Source organism: Equus asinus, chromosome 15, assembly GCF_041296235.1.
Source record: "Equus asinus isolate D_3611 breed Donkey chromosome 15, EquAss-T2T_v2, whole genome shotgun sequence".
NCBI lineage: Eukaryota > Metazoa > Chordata > Mammalia > Perissodactyla > Equidae > Equus > Equus asinus.
In genome coordinates this window covers 21,644,314-21,668,211 of record NC_091804.1, presented here as the reverse complement: position 1 = coordinate 21,668,211, position 23,898 = coordinate 21,644,314, and the positions used below count along the sequence as shown (strand labels likewise).

The 23,898-nt window shown below is 51.7% G+C and overlaps 1 protein-coding gene across 1 annotated transcript; it reads right to left on the bottom strand.

Annotated features, from left to right (window-relative positions):
- Window positions 1–456: 456 nt before the first annotated feature.
- SDCBP2 (syndecan binding protein 2) lies at window positions 457–23,554 on the bottom strand. Its single transcript, XM_014845002.3, has 9 exons — window positions 18,315–23,554; window positions 9,872–9,944; window positions 9,118–9,187; window positions 8,288–8,388; window positions 4,229–4,387; window positions 3,390–3,565; window positions 3,140–3,311; window positions 1,073–1,164; window positions 457–830 (listed from the first exon to the last, which is right to left on the bottom strand). Exons 2-9 carry the CDS (start codon window positions 9,923–9,925, stop codon window positions 776–778), a joined length of 879 nt encoding a protein of 292 aa, XP_014700488.1. The 5' UTR covers window positions 9,926–9,944; window positions 18,315–23,554; the 3' UTR covers window positions 457–775.
- Between the last annotated feature and the right edge of the window lie 344 nt (window positions 23,555–23,898).

The following is a 23,898-nucleotide window of genomic DNA, read 5'->3' as shown; positions in this document are numbered from 1 at the left end:
CCCCCCACCAAGTGTCAGACCCGCTGGGCCCTGTCAGTGCGTCGCCTTCTGTCCTTGGCCGTACCCTGGGGCAGTTCTCATTCTCATTCTGCAGATGCAGAAGCAGACCACAGTCGCTGAGCAGAGGCTGCTCCCGAGCCAGCGCCCCTCTTCCAGAGTCCCACGCTGTCCCCACTCGGACTGGCAGAGAGCACGTGACGGTGGCACAGCCAAGTCGCTGTTCTCAGAGGCAATGCGCAGAGAGGCCTAGGTCTCACCACCGCTTAAACGAAAACCAGCCCTGGCGTGTCATGGGACCGAGGGCTCTGGAATTTTCAATGACTTTTGAGGAAGGGATTTTATTTGAAATCAAATCTTTATTCAAAAGAAGTGAAGGGTTATAACTATATACGGTTTGTGACAAAGAGCAAGTAAAGGAAAAAGAAACAATTTTCACAAAGATTGTATTTCTGTTCTCTCAAAACATGGAACTATTTTTCTGGTAGAGGCAAAATCTTGAAAGGGACCCGCTGCAACTTTTAGAAGTGTTTAGCGGGCTGGCTACGTGCCCAGCATTTAAACTGGCGCAAAAACTTGGCTGCCTGGGGGCCCTGCCCAGCCCAGCCGTGTGTTCAGAGTCTGAGGCTCCAGGAGGCCTGGGGATGAATGAGACCCACGTGATCCGACGTTGCCCCAACTGGAACACACCCCCAGGCAGCAGGCCTCCGCAAGGTCGTCTGAGGACTCTGCCCTTTCCTGCAGGAGGGTGGGAGGGCTGAGCTGCCCCCGTGTGGCTTTAGATGTCTGGGATGGAGTGGTCCATGGTGTGGTGAATCAGGGTCGGGGACAACCTAGACGCAGCAACGACGACAGTGGCCACAACTGGCAGCCTCTCCTCCCCCACCCCCCGAGCCTGTGCATCCCATGTGGGCCTTCACTTCCATTTCTAAGCCTTTCAAATCACCAGAAGCCACCAGCCACCCTGAAGGGAGGAGGGGAGGGCAAGTTGGTCTGTGCCCCACATAAGCCTGGAGGGAGCTGAGGTGGCCGGGCAGCGGGGAGGGGAGGGGCGGGCAGGAGGGGGCAGCCTTACCTTTTGACCATGTGCTCGTAGATCACCGTGGGGATGATGGTCAGGGTGACAACATTCCCGGCCGTGGCCAGAATCTCCGTGACCTCTTTGTCCTGGAGAGAAGGGGAGGGAGCGGTCACCCTGGGGACCCGGGCAGCTCTTCGGACACCTCTGTCCAGGGGCTTGGCACGGCCCCTGTGAGAGGACACCACTGATGCCTGGCTGCCTGTGGGTGAGGGGCTCAGGCAGACGCCCAGATGAGGCCTTGCTCGAGCAAGAACGTGGGCCTCCCAGCTGAGGATCTCCTCGGTAAAATGAGCACCCCACTCCCACCTCACCCTGGGGGCCAGTCGAGTGGGCCTGACGTGTAACAGGGCCTTCTAAACTCTGCTCTCCTTCCCTTCCCCACAGCCCATGTCTTCTGTCCCATCTCCCTGGCCCCAGTCACACTCTGGTTCCGGCCCCAAAGCACAAAGAGGATAACCATGCAGTGGGGACAGGAGGCCCACCCACCCCCCCACTGGGCTCTGTCAGCCAGCCAGCCTGAGCCAAGCCCACAGGGACCTTGGAGCTCTCACGTCTTGTTGACCAGTAAAAAGAGAAAGGCCTGCAGACGCCACTCAGGTCATGGGGAGAACCAGCAACGAAACGTCTCTAAGCGAAGTGTGCCAAACAGTTCAATGCATCAGTGATGGCCATTGGAAGAGGCGCAGGTCCTCCCTCAGAGACCAGGGGCCTTTACTTCACACACATCTTAACTCGGCTGTGCATTTTCTGAGTTGTTCCGGATAGATGGGAGAAGCTGTGCTGAGAGGACTAGTGATGGGCACAGCGTGGAAACACACAAACTGAAAAGATAAATGATCTCAAGACAATAGCTGTCCCGAGCCATTCAGAAAGGGGACACAGCCAGTCCCAGGAGCCTCCAGCACCATGGTGGCAGGATAACTGAAATGTTCATAATGAAGCCTTGAGCCATCAGGGAGGACGAGAGAAAGTCAGCACATTTAAAAGGACTGCTCTCCAGAATAGTTAAGACCAAAAAACTGTAATGCTTTGAAAGAAGTGAACTCACTCACCGAAAGAGCCAGCTAGTAAGAATTGGTATTAGTGTAGTCAACTTTCCAGGTATCATGGGTTCCCTTTGGATTGTAGGGTCTGATTCCAGACGGAGGAGAGAGATGCAGCAGGAGGGACTTTAGACAGACATTAGGAGAACTTCCTGATCGCAATGCCATGAGCTGTCAGAGCAAGCCTCCAAGGAAGGCAGGGAGACTATCAAGCACAGGGAAGCAGCTATGTGACAGGAATGGCTTGGTGATGGCCCTTGTGAGGGTGGAAAACTGGCATAAAACACTGTGCCAGCTGCGACGTGAGATGCCACCACCCAGGCCACTTGCGCTGGGGGAGCCCTGCCATGTGAGTCTCCAAGCCCAGGCTGCAGGAGGGGAACGGACCCTCGCTCTACATCACAACTGGGATTAAGAACCACTCTCGTCCATGTGGCATCACATCAGGATAGAACCGCTTTCACTTGTTCTGGGACCAAAAGCCATGTGACTCATCATCCTCCACAGTCTGTTCCCCAAGGCAGCCACCCCTCAGTCCACATCCACAGCGCTGACCCTGAACCACGTGCTCCTTCTTCTTTTTTAAAGATAAAACTCGCCATACCCACCCCCTCCAAAAATGGACGGAGGGCAGAAACAGCTTTCTGAATAGCAATTTTCTAAACTATTCCTACTATGGAATGTGACCCAGTGTGCAAACAGAAATGCCACACAGAGTAGGGAGGTATCCGTGCAGCCAGCAGCCACCTGGGTGCCTGTGTCCTTACACGTGCCATCTGTCACAGCTCTGGCCTCCACGTGTTAGTAACAATAGCTAATATTTATTGAGCACCTACTGTGTGCTAGCACCGTGCTCGGAGCTCTGTGTACCTTGTCTTAGTGACTCCTCACAGCAACCTTAGGATGGGGAAATTGAGGCTCGGGGGGAATGCAGCTGCCCAGAGACACGAGCCTTCCCACCACCCAGCAGAGTCTCCGAGCTCCTGAAGGTCCTGAGGCGGAGCGTGGCACGGCCTACCTTCAGCCCGATGACATTCTGTCCATTCACCTCGCACACGGAGTGGTTGGTGAGGAGCCCGTTGCGGGCCGCAGAACTCCCTTTGACCACAGAGATGACCTTCCCCTTCTTGATGACAAAGCCAACGTGGCCCATGCTGTCCTTGTGCAAGGTGATGTTCCGCTGGAACGGCCTGGCGGGGAGGGACAGTGAGCTGGGCCTGGGGCGTGGCTGGGGGTGGATAGAGAGGCTCCTGGGGCTGGCTATTCACCTGTCTCGAACGACCATGACGATCTTCTCCGCCGATGCCTTCTTCATCACCCGGTGGGCTTTGTCCGTGCTCCACCCGGCACAGTCACGCCCATCAATCTGCAGGATCTGGTCCCCAAAGCGCAGCCCCACGAGGGACGCGGGCGTGTTGGCCTGGACCAACTGCACGAAGATTCCCTGGGGGAGGAAGGGCCCACGGTCAGCGCCCCTGGCTGGCCCAGCCCAGGGCTCTCCTCCAGGCTGTGGTTTTGCTCCTGATCCTGTGGGAGCTGACAGGTTACCTACCAGGACGAGAGCTCTGCCTGGCAGGTACGACGGTTACCCTACTTTCCTGGAGAGGAAATGCTCCAGGCCACATAACTAGGAAGCAGCTGAATCAGGATTTCAACCCTGGCTGGAGGCTCACCCCGACTCCCACCCACAATGGGATGGCACCCTGGCTTCCACTGTCTACAGACAGCAGCCTGGCAGCCAGATTCCTGTGAGCTGGGGGGCTGGGGGGTGGGAGTGGTGAGGGAGGCTCTGAGCCACAGGAGCCCACGGAGGGGCAGGCGGAGGGTCCCTGCTGAAACCCAGCGCCAGCCCTGGGGCCTTGGGGCAGGTGGATTGACAGGAAGAGCCTGGGCCTGGGCGGGCCTCGGCTCCCATGCCCACTCGGCACCTTCCCTACTGTGGACGGGCCCCTGCGCTGCCCGCTCTCGGGCTGGTGGCTGATGTGGCCAAAGTCCCATGGCGCGTGGGGGAGCGCGGGCAGCTCGGGCTGCGGGGGTATAGGGGGGCGTCCAGCAGGCGCGCTCGCCCTCCGGGGACCCCTCCTCTCCCACTGGTCCCCAGCCCCACCTGGTCGATGGCCCGCAACCGCAGCCCGGTCTTGCCGCGCTCGTCCTTGCACAGGTGGATCTCGCGCACCCCGGGCTTGATCTCCGCACGCCGCGCGCCCAGGCTGTTCCCGGACACCGGCGCCACCACTAGGCCCGCCGACGGGCCCGAGACCGCCATCTGCAGACACCAGGGGAGCAGGGGCTCAGTTTCGTCGGGATAGGGAAAGGAGGATCGAGAGGTCCCTGGGCCCCACCCTACCCCCAGACCACAAACTTCTCTGCAGGGGGCGAAAGAGGGCATGGCTCCATGAGGCCACTAGGGGGCGACAAAGCCCACACCCCTGAAAGACAGCCAGGAAAATGGGGAAAGACTAGACGGGTCTATAGAGAGGGGGCCCTCCTTTTCCAAGGCAAATTGGTATCAGAAGACCTCTTTAAAATCCACTTAAAAAGAAAAGAAAAATTTCGCAGCAAATACTGAGCAACGAGGGAAAGGGGCTCAGTTTGATTTTTGCCTTGAAAGAAATTAAGCTAAAAGTATAAAAATGAATGTAAGCTTTCCCCCTAAGATGAGGAATAAGGCACTCTCACCACTACTATAAAATACAGTACTGGAAGAACTCGCCAGAGCAATAAGGCAAGAAAAGGAAACAAAAGGCATGGATTGGAAAAGAAGAAATAAAATGGTCCCTATTCCAGATGACACGATGGTCGACTAGAAAATCCCAAGGAATCTACAAATGAACTAGAACTAACGAGTGAGTTCAGCAAGGTCACAGGATACAAGATCATACAAAGATCAATCGTACTTCTATATGTGAACAATGAACATGTGGAAAGTGAAATTAAAAGTACAATACCACTTACAATCACTCAAAAAAAAGGGTAATACTTAGGTGTAAATCTAACAAAATATGTATAGAAATCATATGCTGAAAACCACAAGACATGAATAAAAGATATGGAGGAAGATCTAAATAAATGGAGAGATATTCTCTATTCAGGGATCGGAAGAACAGAGGAAAGCTGTCAACTGTCCCCAAATTGACAGCTTTAAAGTGTTTTCTGTCAAAATCTTTTCAGGGGGGCTGGCCCAGCAGTGCAGTGGTTAAGTTCAGTGCTCCACTTCAGTGGCCTGGGGTTCGTAGGTTCAGATCCTGGAGCACAGACCTAGCACCACTCGTCAACCCACGCTGGAGCAGCATCCCACATAAAATAGAGGCAGACTGGCACAGATATTAAGCTCAGTGACAATCTTCCTCAAGCAAAAAGAGGAAGATTGGCAACAGATGTTAGCTCAGGGCCAATCTTCCTCACCAAAAAAATGTTTTAAAAATAAATTTAAAAAGATCTTTGCAGGATGTTTTGTAGATATAAACAAGGTTAATCTAAACTTTATATGAAAACATAAAAGAACTAGAATAGCTAAAACTATTCTGACAAAAAGAATCAAGCAAGAGGAATCACTATGCCAAATTTCAAGACTTATTCTGCAGCTATAGTAATCAAGACAGTGTGATACCAGTGGAGGGACGGACACAGAAATCAATGGGACAGCAGAGAGAATCCAGGAATGCCCTCACACAGTAGGGCCAACTGCTTTGAACAGAGGTGCAAGAGCATTCAGCACAGAAAGAATAGTCCTTCCAACAGATTGTGCAGGAGCAATCGAACAACCATGGGCAAAAATATGAACCTTGACCTAAACCTCACACCTTTGACAAAAATGAACTCAAATTCAATCATAAGTTGAAATGTAAAACAGAAAACTGTAACAGTTTTAGAAGAAAATAAAAGAGAAAATCTTCAGGACCTAGGGCTTGATGAAAATTTCTTAGGACACCAAAGGATGATGCACGCACACACACACAAAATCAGTAAACTGGATCTCATCAAAATTGAAAACTTTTGCTCTGCAAAAGACCCTTTTAATTAGGAGAAAAGAGTAGCTACACACTGAGAGAAAATATTTACAAACCACATACCTGCGAAAGGACTCTAGAATAAAGAATTCTCAAAACTTGACTTAAAAAAGACAGTCCACTTAGAAAATGAGCAAAAGATTTAAAGAAACACTTTACTGAAAAGGATTTACAGCTGGTAAATAAGCACATGAAAAGCTGTTCAACATCACCAGCCATCAGGGAAATGCAAATTAATGATGAGACATCACTGTACACCTATCATAATGGCTAAAATTAAAAATAGTGACAACACCAAATGCTGGCGAGGACGTGAAGAAACTGGAGCACTCATGCATTGCTGGCAGGAAAATAAAAGGGTACAGCCACTCTGGAAATAGTTTGGCAGCTTCTTAAAAATATATAAACACACATTTATCATAAAACCTAGCAATTACACTCTGGGCATTTATCCCAGAGAAATGAAAACTTATGTCTGTACAAAAAGCTGTACACAAACACTCATAACAGCTTAGTGTGTAATGGCCAAAACCTGGAAACAACTAAAATGTCCCTCAATGGCTTAACAATCCCGGGTACATCCATACCATGGAATACTACTCAGCAGTGAAAAGGAACGAGCTACTGATACACGCAGCAACTTGGAAGAATCTCCAGGGCATCATGCCGAGTGAAAAAAGCCCATCTGAAAGGTCACACACTAAGTGATTCCACTTATGTAACATTCTGAAACAACAAAATTATAGAGACGGAAGACAGACAGTGTGGTTGTCAGTGGGAAGGGATGGTGAGGGGCGAGAGTGGGCATGATTACGAAGTGGTGGCACGAGGGAGACCTTTGTGGTGACAGAATTGTTCTGTGTCTTGACTGTGGTGGTGGTTACATGAGTCCACACAGCTGATAAAATGACAGAGAACTACAGACACACATAGTCAGAGTGAAATGCCTGCTTTTGGCCCTATACTACAGCACATAAAATGCAGCCACTGGGAAAGCCAGGGCAAGGGCACCCTCTTCTGCACCCTTTTCTGTGCCACCTTTGCAACTTCCTGTAAATCTATGATTATTTAAAAATAAAAAGTTAAAAATAAAGACAATTAAAATTTTGTGTGTGTGAGGAAGAGTGGCCCTGAGCTAACGTCTGTGCCCATCTTCCTCTATCATGTATGTAGGATGTGCCACAGCAGGGCTTGATGAGCAGTGTGTAGGTCCGTGCCCGGGATCCAAACCCATGAACCCTGGGCTGCCAAAGCAGAGCTCATGAACTTAACCACTACACCTCTGGGCCGGCCCCTAAAATTTTTTAGTTATAAAAACACATTTGTCTGTCATATTTTATCAAAATTTAGGTTGAATATATTTATGTCCTAATAATTGGAACAAAGAGGAATCAAGTCAATGGACTAAAACTGAACTATAGAAACATGTCCTTCTTTGCTTCATGTTTGTCCTTCACAGCGTGGCTATCAAGGGAGTCATTTCAGAGAAACACCACAGGGTGTCACCAGTTCTTCTCAGGGTCCCACATGTCCTCATCCTTGCCGCTTTTCTCCTGTGAGATCCTCAGGTCACTGGCTTTATATGTGGCTGTGGCAGTCCATCGTCACTTCCGTCAACTTCATGAATTGCTTTGGCCTTAGCCAGATTTGCAGTTGCACTTTGCAATTGATTTTCACTAGTTCAGGGGGAGGTTGGCCGACAAGGACACTGACCAATGGCCCACAGGGATGCTGGAGCTCACTGGAGTTGGGACTGACTGGGTCTATGGGTGAACCATTTTCAGGAGTGAATATTTCTGTGCCATGATTTCTTTTGCTCCCTGAAGCCATGGAGAGCAGGAATCAAGCATTCCCGGTTAATTTGGGGACCAGAGCTGATTGACAAGCTCCTCCCCGCTCAGTTCTGCCTGTCCATGCAGCTGCTCTCAAGTCGCAGGCAGCCCTTCATTAGAAGCCCTAAGCTCAGCCTGGGTTTAATGTCCTTCCTTCTCACCCAGCAGGCTCAGGCCAGCAGACTGAAGCCAGAGGTCAAAGGGTAGACGGTGGCCCAGAATGCTGGGGAAGCAAGAGTTTCAAGTCTGTTTAAACGGAAAGATCAAGAAGGAGGGAGAGTTGGAACATTCTGTGCCCACATTAGGCAAGAAACAAATACCTACGCTGGCATCTTCCGGAATCTGCAGCAGGTTCTGCTGGACTTCTTGGCTGGAGAGGGAAAGACCCATATAATTTTCCAATTCTGCCAGGTTTGGGTACAAAACTGACGGGAAGGGAAGGAAGGGAGAAGAAAGATGTTACTCAAGGGCACGAGCTTAGCCACACCTGCTGGCTCCCCTGTGGTCACTCATTTTGAAGGACCAGGACCTGGGAATGCTATGTATTCCCAAGAATGCAGTATACCCCTGAGAATGCCATGTGTCCTCAGGAACGCGGGAGCCGTGGGAGAGGAAGGCAGGGACACTCGCTGGTGATGGGGTCCTCTCCTCTGAGGAGCAGGGAGCTGCCTTTCTCCAGGAGCAGCCCAGGACACCGAGTACCTCACGTACCACTTTGGTGTTCACCTCAACTGACTTTACTTGGCATGAGGCCAGACACCCAACATGAAGCGCAGGGCTGGTCCCGGGGCCCTGAGGCCTGCTCTCAGGAAGTCCCCCGGCTGCGGGAGGCCAGGGCAGCTCCAGGGGAACAGTGCCTGTGATGAGGGGGAGGAGTTGGGCCCGAGGTCCTTTCCACCACCAGTCTTGTTTGCTCAAGACTGCGCCAACCACTCTAGGGTTCGTCTGGTCTCCTCATGCCGCCTTTTGTGGTGGCCCCAGTCAGGGAAGGTAGCGCCCTCATGAAGCCCGGGCTTCTCATTGACCCACTAGGGTCCCAGTGAAGGTGAAATGTGCATCAGCCCACTGCACAGTGGCAGGCAGGAGGCAAGCACCTGGAAGCCACCAGAAGAGGCCACTCTGAGTCAGGAGAACCCCAACCCCCACTCGCTCACCTGAAGGCTGGGAGATAGCTGTCTCCTGGGCCGGCAGGGCGGGCATCCTGGACACGGCTCTGGCCTGGGCCTGGGGAGGGGCAGGGAGTGCTGGTCAGCTGTGGCTGGGACCACTGCAACCCTTGGAGCCTGGGGCTCCCTGAGGCTGGGGGTCAGAGCATTAGGCATGTCGGTGGGCCTGAGGGGCACTGTCCATGAACCTTCGAGGTTGTGTGTCAATGTGGCCTCTGCAGATGTCCGTGTGTCTCGGGGGAGGTTCTCCCAGGAGCCCACGACCCACCAGATGTCATGACCTGTTTACCACCTGAGGCCGCCAGTACGTTGAGACCCACCTCCCAACCAAATTCGCAGTTGAAAAGTCCCAAATTCTCAAAACCCACTGGGACCACAGGTGGGATGGCAGGTGAAGGGGCTTCTGGGGGCTAAGCAGGACAAACGCCGTGCTCACAGGGTTTACTTTGGAAGCCTGCCCTACAGCTTGTGGGGTCTCCCCAAACCGTGACAGAGGAAGCAGCGGGACAGAGCAGGCCCGAGAGAGGCCTGTCTGCAGCTGCTCGGTCTTTTCCATTCCTGCTGTCACTCCCCCACCTCAGCCTCTGGACACCTGCTCAGCCCAGAAGGCCCTGCAGTGGTGACCTGAGTGCCCAGGGGCCTCAACACCCAACACCTTCCAAGACAAGCCTCTTTAGTTACTCCGGGGTAATCTCGAAGGCTCCCTCAGGGGGCCCAGGCCAACGCGGGCCTGGCGGTTTACCTGAATGGCCTGGTCCACCTTCAGGTCCTCCAGAGATGGGTACAGGGTGGTCATGGCTGCTCCTTGGAACACCCTGCAGGGCGCAGAGGGAGAGGAGAGGTGAGGGGCGAAAGGAGGCCCAGACGTCCACCTCCTGCTCCTGTGCCACTCAGCACTCTCAGGATGAGACAGAGACCAGGAAGGTATTACTGTCCCCATTTTGGAGATGGGGAAGCAGGATTTGAACTCAAGCCTGCTTGTTTCCCAAGCCCCTGGTCTCCACCCTAACAAAATTCCACCCCACCACATGCAAGTGAGTCTGGGCTTTAGAACCCAGGCCCAGGCGACCACCCAGGTCATGCTGGCCAGGAAAAGCAGGACTAGGGGCCACACCCTTCCTGCCATGTTTCAAACGGGCTAATGAGGTCTGATCACCCAAGACCAAAGTTCAGTCCAGCAGGTTCCTAGTGAGCACCTGCTGCATACCCAGCCTAGATTAGGGGTCTGGACAGCATCGTCCCACAGCCGCACGGGATTCAGTCCAGTGTCGTGTGTTGAGGGAGGTGGTACTTAATATCACAACAGAAAGGCAGCAGGGCACACTCCCCTACATCCCTCTTCATCTCTGGGTATTTGAGCTCCTACTGTTTACCACCCATTTCCAGCCTCGATCTTGGCCACAATGAAGCAAGACCAATGGATATTCTTCAAAACAGACACACAAACTGCAGCAGAATTTAAACATTCATTGCTCCAAAGGGAGGGGGGAATGGGGGCTTGGGGGAACACCATGAACATTTACTAAATACCTTCTAGCTGTCCCGGAGGACAATCAGCAGGACCCCAGAGAAAGGTACCTGAAGAAATTCAAAGGAATCACCTCACAAAATACGCTTAATTGCCTTCCTCGGTGAAATGTGAGGAAGGAGCAGTCTGTCTTCTGGGTTCTTCTCCGTTTACCCACTGGCCCATTGGCTCTGTCACATCTCCAGGCCTTTGCTGGGCCAGTCCATTCCAGCTGGATGCCCTGCCTCACCCCTTGTCACCCTCGGTTCCTGCTGGACCGGCCTCCTCTGGCTCCCTAGGCAACGAGGTCACTGCTCCTGCCACCCAGGGCCCTGCCCTCTGGGAGAGACTCTGCGCCAGCCTCTGGCCTCATCAATTATCCTCAGTCTGTCTTCCCAGCTTAACTGCCATTCCTTGGGGTCAAAGTGTGTTCCATTCACCCCACTGGGCCTACTGTCCCTGGTACAAAGGGATGGCTGAGTTGTCACATGGAATTGAGTGGGCTGTGCCAGGGGTGGCGTGACTCCAGCCCCACCCAGGTACAGATCCTCTGGGCATCTCCCCTGAGTGACGCCAGTGGCCAAGGTCATCTTCATCCATCACTGCTCCTGCTCCTTCTTCTGCACCTGCTGCCTGACCCTTGCATCAACCCTGACTCCCCACATACACACCATCCCTTCTAATCTGCCACCAAATCCCATCTGTCCCATGTCCCATCCCTAATCCCCATGCTGTTGTGCAGACTTCCATCATCCGCCTCCCCCCACCCCCGCCAAGGGGCCACAACATCCTCCAATGGGTCCTGCCTCCTCTCTCACTGTTCTCCAGATGGCAGCCAACAAGACCTTTCTGCATGAGCATGGGATGTCATGCTCCTGCTTAAGCCCCCGAGTGGCTCCCCACCGCTCTCAGAATCTAGCCCACGTTCCCTAAAGTGGCCCACAAGGCCTTCACGATTCCTTGGAACTGGTGGCTCACAGGCCAGATGCAAACACATTATTTTTCACCTTGCAGAGTACTTCATACATTCCAATTAGCCGCCTAAATGCAAAACTCAAGACACGGCATTTAATAATCTAATTTTGCTGCTCCTGAATAACAGGAAACTTTGGCAACTCTGGACTGCAGCCAAGGAGCTATAGCTGAGTAGCAGCAGACTCTAGGGTGCCCCAGGCTCCACCATTCTCTATTGTCTCTTACATCTAGACCACTTTGCTCGCTGGCGCTGAGTCCCAACAGACAGCTGTCTGCAACTCATGCCTGACTCTCGGCTTCATTTCTTGCCATGTGTCCTTCTCCCAACTCCCACTCTCAGCTCCAGCCTCAGTGAGCTACTTTCAGATCCTTGAATTAACCAAAGGTTCTCAGCTCTCCAGGCCTTGGCCTGTGTTATTTCCTCTATCTGGAATACCTTCCACCGCCTCCACTCCCCGGCTAACTCCTACTCATTTTGGAGTCCCAGACCAGACTAGAGGACTCTTCTTTCAGGAAGCTTGCCTTGATTGGTGACAACCCCCCGCTCTCCCCGCCCCCAACCATCCCATGTCCTTATGCCTGTGGATTGTTCACTACACCTGTAGTCGCCTCTTTACTTCTCCACCTACCTTGTTAGACTGGGAGTTCCAAAAGGGCAGGAACTGGGCCTCCTCTTTTGCTGTGTAACCCCTAGCCCCTAGCACGGACACTAACTCAATAATATTGCCAGAGGCAATGCCTTCTGCCTGGGCTTCCATTCTTCTCCTTGGAAAGTAACGTTCTGATGTCCTCAGGACACCCACCTTCCTAGGATGGAAACAAGGACCAGGGGTCCCAAACATGTTTCATTTACCTCTCACAGTCTTGGTTTTTGTTTCTTACATTTGAATGAGCACCAACATTTTAAAATCTGGAAATATAAAATTCTTCACTTTTAACTGTATTGAAAAACAATCAATCTATTTGGCAATGCAAGAGCAGGAATCCTGCCCGGCAACACTCAGCCAGGCTGAGCCGCAGCCCACTTCTTAGATGGAGCTCTGTGTGCTTTCTTGTTTCCCAAAGGACCCACCCAGCCGACTGACGCTGCCTGCCCAGCTCCTGGAGGCAGGCAGTTCAAGATCCTTGCCTCAACCTGGCCTTGGGGGAAGAAATGATCATCTCAAGAGGAGAGGCATTGTCCTAGGGGAGAGGGAACTGGCTCTGACCTCCTTTAGACCTGCTAGTGGAGAGACCCCTTTGCCTGTGGCCTCCCCAGTGTACACACCCTGGGAGACTTTTACCTTGGGACACTCCTCAGGAGGTACCATCTGCCATAACCGTGCCCTGCCACCAGGATCATGCATGAACAGCAGATGTGCAAACAAGACGCCACTCTGCCCTGCTTGTTCTGAACTGAAGCAGCAGAGTGGTTATATTTTTAGCAGCTGCCCTCTGGGAGAGCACAATCAGAGATCCACTTCCTGGATACCATACCTCGGCCAGGACCGCACAACCCTTTCTCTGTGTCTGGAACCCTTTCACCACTGCCACCTTCTCTGGGTCCCAACTCAGTTTTGGCGTTCTAGGCAGGATCAGGAAGCAGGTATTCCTCTGCCTTGTAGCAGTTCATGATACAGTGGGGAACGGCTCCCTGCCAGCAAATATGCTGTGTCTCATTCAATCATCCATTTATTCAGTCACAACATTTGAGTGTCTGCTGTGTGCCAGGGACCCTGGGCCTGTTTTAGTCATGCTGTTCCCTCTGCTTGGCACACTACCCTTCCCTGTGTCGTGCTCTTTCAAGGCTCAGTTCCAATACTGCTTCTCTGGTTGGCTTTTCTAGGCCATGGGATCCCCTTCTGGTGGGCTGGGTCTTCTCGTGTGTTCCTACCCCTAACTTGTACTGCTTCTATTGTCAAGCTATTTATCATATGATATGATTAATATCTGGGTACTTTCTTATACTGGAACCCACCTCAGAAGGGCAGGGGCTGTGTCTCATTCACCACACTATACCTCCCCCCAAAACGGTGCCCAGCACATGTACACTGGCAAAAATTATTTGACTGAATAAATCAGTGGTTTTCCAAGGAACAGACTGGACATTTGTGTGGGCATTTTTGGGTGTCACAAGACTGAGGGGACACTGCTGGCATTTAGGAAGCTGGGAGCAGAGATCTGGACCTCTTGTAATGCAACTGGCCTCTGTCCTGCACAACTTTCCAATATCCTGCCGAACCTTCATGTAGGCAAAACTCCTGTCTATAACCTGTTTTATATACAAGCACAATGAGATTTTTTTCCCTGGTTTTAATATACATTATCCAGAAGTGCATATATATACCAGGTTAATCAAGGGAAATTATACTTTGTTTTGTTCACCATTTTGTAAAAATCAGTCAATCCTTCTCACGACAGGTGAGTCACCAGAACACGCCCATGTGTCTGCACTGTAGCTGTTCCCGTGACTCCACGCCCGTATACAAAGACATTTAGCCCTTGACTGAAGATGTCAAACATAAACTGTTGGCAAAATTCAGTTGGATATTGTCTTCCATTAAATCCAAACTTACTCATTTTGTGTTAGGTACAAGCATGACTGGGTGTAACCCAGTCTGAGATTTTACACAGTGAAATGCATATTTTTTATTATAAATTACTTTCCTTGCCCTCGTTTTTCTCTTATAATAAAGATAGGGCATCATATTGATTTTTCACCCAGGGAGAACGGCGGCTCGGCACGAACACGCCCCCTTCCCCAGCCTCAATTTCCCGCTTCCTGAAATGGGAACAGACGCCACGCACCGGGGCACCAAAGAAATCCCCAACGGTCCCAGGACCTGTTCTTCACCCGAGGCCTCAGTTTCCCAAATTGTCACACTGCTCAAAGATCCCCAATCAACTCCTGCTGAGACCCACACGTTACTACCAATCCCGCGGAAGCAACGTTTTCTGATTGCTATGGGATACGGCGCCTGCGCAGAGACCTCGCCAGGCCGCTAGGGCGCGCTGCGGCGTCTAAAGCGCGTGCGTCTCGCCCACGCTGGCCGGCGCGCGGCTACGGGCGGCTCCCAGGATGCCCCGCGGCTGCAGGGGGGGGCAGTATGGCGGCTTTCTTGCCGCGTGGGTTGTTGGTCGCGGTTTCCTGGAGTCCACCTGGCTTCTCGCTTTCTCCAGGCGCCTGTGGCTGGCGCGGGTATCCAGAAAAAGAGATCAGGTAAAGCAGTAGACTACGGGATGGGAAGCCTCGGTCGGGCTCCGCGTCCTCTCTTTACCGGGCCGAGCGAGCTGTAAAGGGGCGAGTGTCCCTTCTCCTCCCCACGCGCCTGGCCCCGAAGGCCCTTCACGGCTCCGAAGAAGGGAGGGTGCGGTGGAACCGCCCGCTGCTGACCGATAGGATTCTGTACTGAGGCAGCTGGGGGAGGGGGAAGGGCAGCGTTCCCCGCCGGCGCTCCCCGCTGCCTGTTGCTCGAACTGAAAAGGACCCCCTCGCTCTTGAAAGTTTCGGAAGCGCTTTCAGTCCCGGTGGTTCCTACTCGTTGTGATCTCACCGTCCCTCCCACTCGTTCCTTCCTTGGTTTCTGGCCTGGCCCCGACTCCTGACCTGGTGCGGAGCTGCAAGTGCCCCGCCCCACTCCACGCAGATTCACCCCGGGATCCTACCCAAGAGTGACTGAGTGATGGAGCTCCTGCAGCCCAGGGGAGAGGGATCTTGTGCTTTGGTGGGCAGATGTCTTCCCACAGCAAAATTGGACCGCTTGCTCGTTATAAGGGACCCAGGCAGCTGAGTCTGTGGGGTGCAGAACAGAAAGCTGGGGCACTCAGGAAGCCCTCCTGATGTAAGGAAGGAGGTCTCAGGAGGGTAGGAGCGGAGAGTGCTACTCCCGGGATAGGGAGGCCCAGGCCCAGGAGTCCAGCTGCCTTCCAGATCTTTACTATCTCCTGCAGGTTATTCAAGCTGAATTCACTTTTCCCAGTTTTGCTGCCCCTCTACAACTGCCCCACCCAATCCACCCCGTGGTCTGAGCCAGAAATCTGGGGTTTATCCTCAGTTCCTGCCTTGAAGGCATACCCAGCTCTTGACCTCAGGATAAACCTCGAACTTCAACGTGGTGCTTAGATTATCCCTGTGACCTGACTCCTGGTACCATCTGCAGTCTCACCTTCTCACCCTTCCACACTCACCCTGCGTTTCGTTCATTCCAGACTGCTTGCTGATCCTAAAACTCACCCTGCTAGTTCATGCCTCCATGCTTTTGCAGGTGGTGTTCCCTCTATCTTGAATGCCTTCTCTCTCCCCCTTGTTCATCTGGTGGATGCCTCTTCCTTCAGTTCTGGGTTTTGCCTCAAACCCCCACGTCCACACACAGATAGTTAGGCAGGCCTCCCTTCTCTAGGCTACACAGTCTCGTATTCACCTATTCATTCCACTAATGTTTATTAAGCACCTACAGTGAGCAAGGCCCTCTGCATTTCCTGGGTTGGATTTCCACTGCTGTGTTTGTTGCCTGTCTCCCTCTCCGGTCAGGAATGTTGCTCATTTCTGAATCCCCAGTGCTTGGCACACAGCGGGCGTCCAGTTATTGTTTCTTAAAGCAGTGGAAAAGCAGACCCAGAGATAAGAGAAAGCCCAAAAAAGTCCTTTGAAGAAAAACTCTGGGCCTAGTAAGAGAGAAAACACTGCTCTAATGAGGTAGATTGAAAGGCTGGCTCCTACAATCTCTTGATGGAAGAGCTTGCTCAATTCGGTGCTGTTGGCCTCCAGCAATTAATTACCTCCTCTGAAAGGAAAAGAAGCTGTCTAACCCATCTCTCCCAGAGGAATTTTCCTCTCCCACTGCACTTTGCAGAATTTCCATCCCTGAGCTTCTGTACTTTTTGCTGTAAGCAATAACAACACCCACAAGGACAGCAGTCAGGTCCTCAGAGATCAGGGGCCATCAGCCCCCATCTTTGGACTTTGGAATGAGAACACTTCTTTGGAACGCTTGGTTCCAAAGAGCTGAAACTCCAGGACTCCCACTTGTTCCTGTGGACACCTCATTCATCCTTCAGAAGACAGTGTGTGGGAGGGAGGGAGGCCTGGGTTAGAGTGTCAGAGGAGTAGCTCCTGGAAGGCCTGATTAGCCCCCGGGGTATGGAGGGGCAGGAAGGAAGTGGCTGTTGCTAGGCCACCAGCATGCACCCCCCCCCCCCCAATCACCTTCTTCAAGGAATGCAGATGCTCCCAGTCCAGGCCCAAGAGCAGCCAGGGCAGGAGAAAGGACCTTGGAGGCAGGCAGGGCTGCATTCAGACCGCTGCCTCTGACTTGGGAGAGCAAGCATGGACAAGTCCCTTTCTTCCTTGTGATATGGATAACAATACTTGCATCCCAGACTTACTGGGGAGTTAAAAGATTCTTAAAAAGAGATGAGATGTGTTTGGGAAGCACCAAGGGCAGCACCTGGCATGTGAAAGCCTGCAGTAATCGTTAGCTCTTGTTCATTCATTCAGTACATTTACTGAGTGCCCGAGTCCCTGTACTGTTTTAGGTACCAGTAATAAGGCAGTGAACAAAAGGGAAATCTGTCCTTGAGGAGCGTCACTTTCTGGCTGGATAAATAAGTGCGTATGCTCTTAGGTGGGAGGAAGTGATGGGGAGAAAGAGCAGGATGGGGGATGGTGTCAGGAGGTCCAGAAGAGTCTCGCTCTTGTGGGATAGAGGGTGGCGAGTGACTTTTGAGTAAAGGCTTAAAGGGCTAGGGAAGAGCATTTGGGCTAGGGCACAGCCACTGCGGCAGCCCTGCAGTGGGAGTGCCTGTTGTGACCAGTGAGACTGAAGTCAGTGGTTCAGAGGGGGAATGGCTGGAGAGGAGGTGGGGAAAGTGTGAGGGGCCTGAGCCTGTGTGGCCTGTGCAGCATGGCGAGGACTTGGCATTACTCTGGCGAGGTGCGAGTTCCTGGGGAATTTTGAGCAGCAGAGTGACGTGGTCCAGCTTTTATTTTAACAGGCCCCCTCTGCTGATGTTTGGAGAACAGACTAGGGGGCAAGGGTGGACGCAGGGAGCCGAGGTGAGAAGCGACGGTGGTGGTAGAGTTGTTACTAGTTAGGGCCACTGTGTGGAAAGCAGCCAGGGTGGTGTCTGCCCAGCACACGCAGCCTCATTTTAAACACCATTTTCTGAGACTGTGTGGAGCACACATACTGGCCTCTATTTCCATTATCTCATTCAGTTCTCCAGACTGTATGGGAATATTTCCAGTATGCAAATGAGGAAACCAGTTCTCAGAGAGGTCAAGCCACCAGCCCAGTTCCCCTGTAGGTTTCCCTTGCTGTGGTAGGTGGTCATTGATAGAAACAGCTTCAGGCAAAGAAGTGAGTAACAGAAGCTGAGGCCTCCACTCTCAGTTCCTTGTAGAAATCAGCTCTTTGCCTCGCCTTCCAAGGGCCTAATTCAGGGAGCAAAGTGGGGGTCCCAGCTCCTTGAGCACTGTCACAGGCAGTCAGAAGGAGCCGGGGCCCTCGTGATGTTTGGATAAAAGTCATTCAGCCCTCAAACCTAGCCCAGGGCTGGGGTCAGAAGAGGAGACCCCAGTCACACTTCGTCCCCAGAGTGATGCATCGTGAGAGCAAAGGCCTGGGAAGTCCCAGAAGGGGCGGGCCAGGGAGGGAAGGTGGCAGGTGAGCACAAGTCTCGCTTCTCCCCGTCCCAGCCAGGACAGGCCCGGCCCAGCTCTTACCTGCAGGCCAGCTGCTGCTGCACGTCCTTCTCCAGCCGCTGCCCAGAGAGTCTCTTCGCCTCCCTGGAAGGTGGCCCTTGTGCTAGCTGGGTTCCTGCTCTGGGGAGGGTGGCGCCTGCTCCCTGGTCAGCTGACTCACCCAGGACTGGGATGGGCCAGGTAAACAAGGCAGGTGGCGGGGCCGGAGGAGGACTTCGGCCTTACTCCCACAGTGGAGGTGGGTTGGGGCACACATAGCTGCCGCCGGGAGGGTGTGAACCGACTTCTTGGTCTTGAGGAAAGTGGGTTTGGATGGGACCCCCAGTCCTGCTGAACATGAGGGGAGTTTGACGGGTTTCCAGGGTCTTCAAAAACGGCCAAACCTTGTGACCCAGCATTTCTGCTTCTAGGAATTTGTTACAAGAAAATAAGTAGGCAGTGAGGTCCCAGGGCCCAGCACCTTGTGACTTATAAGAGGGGAATCTAGAAATCCCAAATGCCCATCACTAGAGGCTGGTTCAGTAAGCCAGTATCTGTGGAAGTTCACAGAGCCGTTCAAGGTTCTTAAGGAAAGAGACCATGAGGAAGCGTTCCTGAGACGCTGGCAGGGCGCTGAAAAATCAATATTGCAGCCTGGGCTTCCGTTGGTTTTCCTTTTTTGAAAAGTGGATGTGCACTGAAAACAGTCTGGAAGGACGTCTAAAGTGTGGGACCTCTGTGCTGTGGTGGGACTAGGAGGGGCTTTTGATTTGTACTTTTGTGTGGGTTCCAAGGCGGTGGGGTTTTGTTTTGTTTGTTTTGAAGTTAGTTTTTGCCTTGGATGCTTACGATTTTTGTAAGGGAGGAGGAGCAAATTAAGTTTAATTGTTTTAAACAGGAATTGAGATTGGTTGTCTCCAGAAAGGGGAACTAAGGGGGCTGCGTGCTGGTGAGAGGGGATTTTTTTATAGCACGCTTTTTGGTGCCTTTTAAATTTTGAAAAATTTGAATGTATTACTTATCCCAAAAAGAATCCTATAAAATTAAACAGAAAAGGAGGAGGAATTTAGTTTGGGTTGTGGTGGGTTTGGTTGGACAGAGGTGCTTGTCGTACTTGGTGCCTGGGGAGGCCCATGAGGAATGACGCAGGGCCGCCGCCCAGGGCGGGGCTGCTCACCAGGCCAGGCAGGCCCACGTCACAGTGCCCGTGACTAGCTGGGCAGAGTTGCATTAAGTGCCTCATGTGTCAGATCCTGACCAAGGGCCCAGCTGGTGCTCAGCCCCATGGAGGAGACACAGCCAGCCTCTGAGGAGTTTACAGCCGAGGGTCCCACACAGGAGCCCTCACAGAACAATAGCAAGACAGGCAGTTGCCGCTAATGGAGCGCTTCCGCCTGCCTGCATGGGAGGTGCTGCCTGTTCCCCCTGGGCACCTCAGAGGCATCGTCTCCATGGCTCGTATCATCCCTGGGAGGTAGATGTGACAGGCAAAGTCCGTCTCTCACAGTACACAGCGGAAGTGGCTCCACGGTCATGTTTTCTCTTTTGTGAGACCGATCGGTGCCTCTTGAAGCTGAGGCCTGGACACACCCTGTGGCTGAGCCCATGAGCCTGAAGCATGAAGTAAACATGGGTGGACCCACCTTAGGCCGGGTCTTCGAGGCCAAAGAAGAGTAGGAAATAGAGACCCTAAGTGAACCAAGGGACGCCCCCTGATACACACACAGACACCTCAGTTCACTCGGTCATGGTCTGAAAGGGCCTTTAAGAGAAGATGGAGAAGAAAACTAGCCCAGAAGGAGAAGAAACTATGTGCCTGTGGTCACATAGCACATCAGCATAGACCTGGGACTGGGACCCAGGTCCCCTAACCCCCACCTGCATGCAGGGGCTCCCTTTCCATGGTGTTATAGCCACTTCCAATTTCTAACTTCTCCCCTCACTCCAGGCACCAAGAAATATCTCATTGGGATGCCCTTGCTCAGGGTCTTCACTGGCTCCCTAATGAAGGGTGGGAGGTGGGATGGGGAGGGTCAGGCCTGACACTGAGGCCTCCATGGTCCGCCCCCTGTTAGTACCCTTTAGCCTTGTCCCCCCAACACCTTACCCCAGCCAGGCCAGAATCCTCTCTACTTCTGCCCCCACCTCACAACCACCTCACCCGTCCATACCTTTGCCTGTGTTGCTGCTTTCTCCTCAAGTGCCCTCCCCCTGTCCCCGCTCCATCTAGCCAAGTCCACGGAGCTCCTCTTCCAGGAAGCCTCCCTTGTCATCCCCATCCGTGTGGCCTGCCCCAGCTCTGAGCTCTGCATCAGACTGTCTATTCTGTGTACCTTAGGCTACCAGTTAGACCCTAAGTTCCTTGAGGGCAGGGCCTAGTGATCAGATCTACACTGGTTATTTTCAAAATGAAAATTGGAACCTGTGCTCTGACTAGGATATATTTCTCTTTGTTAGACATTTGTATGAGCAATCTTCAAAAGTCCCAAACATGAGTATCCAGTATGCAGCATACACCCAGAAACTCCCTAACAGCACCCTTGGCAGACCTGAGTGATCAGCCACTACACCCCTTCCTGCCATGGTGGCTCAGAATCCTCTCATGATAATGTCACAGACAGCTGCTACCACCTGCATTTGGCCTGTGAGGTGAAACCTCTGCCATCTGGAATGGGCACGCCATGAGGGCAGGGGCTTGTCAGTGGGGGTCTTATCCACAGGGCCTAGCTCTGTACCTAGCACACAATAGGCTCTCAATAAATATTTATTGAATGAATGAGTGAATAAATGCCCCTCCAAGAAAAGCCAATCATGGTTATAAACTGAACGGCCCACTCTTATTTGAAAGATGGGCTGGGCTAGGGTATCAGATCTGAGTACCACATCTGTGACGTTGCACAAGTTGCTAAACCTCTCTGAGCTACAGTTTCCACATCTACAGATGGTAGTATTGGGACGTGCTTTACCAGCTTGTCCTGAGGATTAAATGAATGAATCATGCACAGTGCCTGGGACACTGCTGGCACTCAGTAAATGTAAGTTTCTAACTTCTTGGAGTCAGTCCAGCTACAAGTTACAGAAACAGAAGTCAGCTGTTTGAGTGAAAATAGAGATGCTCTTACAGATTCAATGCTATCCCAATCAGAATCCCAAGAACATTCTTCACAGAAATTGAACAAAGAATCCTAAAATTCATATGGGGCAACAAAAGACCGCGAATTGCTAAAGCAATCCTGAGCAAGAAAAACAAAGCCGGCGGAATCACAATCCCCGATTTCAAAACATACTGCAAAGCTACAGTGATCAAAACAGCATGGTACTGGTACAAAAACAGGTCCACAGATCAATGGAACAGAATTGAAAGCCCAGAGATAAAACCACACATCTATGGACAGCTAATCTTCGACAAAGGAGCAGAGGGCCTACAATGGAGAAAAGAAAGTCTCTTCAACAAATGGTGCTGGGAAAACTGGACAGCCACATGCAAAAGATTGAAAATTGACCATTCTTTTTCACTATTCGCCAAAATAAACTCAAAATGGATCAAAGACCTAAAGATAAGGCCGGAAACAATAAGTCTTCTAGAAGAGAATATAGGCAGTACACTCTTTGACATCAGTTTCAAAAGAATCTTTTTGGACACTATAACTCCTCAGTTGAGGGAAACAATAAACAAATGGGACTTCATTAGACTAAAGAGCTTCTTCAAGGCAAGGGAAAACAGGATTGAAACAAAAAGCAGCTCACTAATTGGGAAAAATATTTACAAGCCACTTATCCGACAAAGGGTTAATCTCCCTAATATACAAAGAACTCACACGGCTTAACAACAAAAAAACAAACAACCCGATCAAAAAATGGGCAGAGGACATGAACAGACATTTCTCAAAAGAAGATATAAATATGGCCAATAGACACATGAAAAGATGTTCATCATCGCTAATCATCAGGGAAATGCAAATCAAAACTACACTAAGATATCACCTTACACCCGTTAGATTGGCAAAAACATCCAAAACCAAGAGCGACAAATGTTGGAGAGGTTGTGGAGAAAAAGGAACCCTCATACGCTGTTGGTGGGAATGCAAACTGGTACAGCCACTATGGAAAACAGTATGGAGATTTCTCAAAAAGTTAAAAATAGAAATACCCTATGACCCAGCCATCCCATTACTGGGTATCTATCCTAAGAACCTGAAATCAGAAATCCCAAGAGTCCCTTGCACCCCTATGTTCATCGCAGCATTATTTACAATAGCCAAGATGTGGAACCAACCTACATGCCCAGAAACTGATGATTGGATAAAGAAGATATGGTATATATACACAATGGAATACTACTCAGCCATAGAAAAAGACAAAATTGGCCCATTCACAGCAACGTGGATGGACCTCGAGGGTATTATGTTAAGCGAAATAAGCCAGTCAGAGAAAGACAAACTCTATATGACTCCACTCATAGGTGGAAGTTAACATATTGACAAGAAGATCTGATCGGTGGTTACCAGAGAAAAGGGGGGGTGGGGGCAGGGCACAAAGGGGGAAGTGGTGTACCCACAACATGACTAACAATAATGTACAACTGAAATCTCACAAGGTTGTAATCTATCATAACATTAATAAAAAAAAAAAAATGGAGATGCTTTTACTGAAGGAAGAGAAATGGTTGCTTGGCAGGGAGAAGCACCAGCTGTGCACGCCTCCCCTCCGCATGGGATCTAGATGGCTACGTCACCATGGCGGCATCCGCGCCACTGAATGATGACACTAGGAAGAGCTCTGTTGAGCTCCTCCGTGCTGGGCTCGCTGCTGGGCTGGGGCATAACCCCATCTCCGCTGTTGTGCACAGCACAGTTCAGAGAGTGAAGACCTTGCCCAAGGCCACACAGCTGAGTGGTAAGGCTAGGCCTGTGCTGTGAACTGGATGCAGCTGCCTGGGCTCCAGGATTCTCCCACCCCCACACAGCTGAACCATAGATTGTCCATGTGGCAGCCAGGGGCCCTAGTGAGTCAGGCACCCAGTGGGCTGGTGTCCCATGCTTCCTCACACTTCCCACGCAGCACCTCAGCCCTTTGTCTGGAGGCATGGACACCTGCTGGAGACGCTGACCTGTAACATCCTCAATACCCCAAAGTGATGTCCTTAAGGGGGCCCAGCTTATTGCATGGGCTGTGGGGTCCAGCCTGCCTGCACTCAGATCCCTCCTTCTAGCCCATGTGACCTTGGGCAAGCGACTTTACCTCCTTGGGCCTCAGTTTCCTCACCTGTGACATGGGGACAATGACTTCACTTTGTGTTTACTAGCATAATGCCTGGCTCATGAGAAGTGCTAACTAAATCTGAACTATTTTTCTTTTCCTTTTTTTTTTTGAGGAAGATTAGCCCTGAGCTAACTACTGCCAATCATCCTCTTTTAACTGAGGAAGCCTGGCCCTCAGCTAACATCTATGCTCATCTTCCTCTACTTTATATGTGGGATGTCTACCACAGCATGGCTTTTGCCAAGTGGTGCCATGTCTGCACCCAGGATTGGAACTGGCAAACCCCAGGCTGCTAAGAAGCGGAATGTGTGAACTTAACTGCTGCGCCACCGGGCTGGCCCCGAAATCTGAACTATTTTAATAT

Excerpts from the sequence above, each read along its gene's own strand:
- SDCBP2 (XM_014845002.3), bottom strand. The coding sequence starts at position 9,925 with ATGACCACCCTGTACCCATCTCTGGAGGACCTGAAGGTGGACCAGGCC. Across the intron at positions 9,188-9,871 it reads AGGTGGACCAGGCCATTCAG|GCCCAGGCCAGAGCCGTGTC; the intron begins GTAAACCGCCAG and ends GCCCCTCCCCAG. Across the intron at positions 3,566-4,228 it reads GGTTGCGGGCCATCGACCAG|GGAATCTTCGTGCAGTTGGT; the intron begins GTGGGGCTGGGG and ends TTCCTCCCCCAG.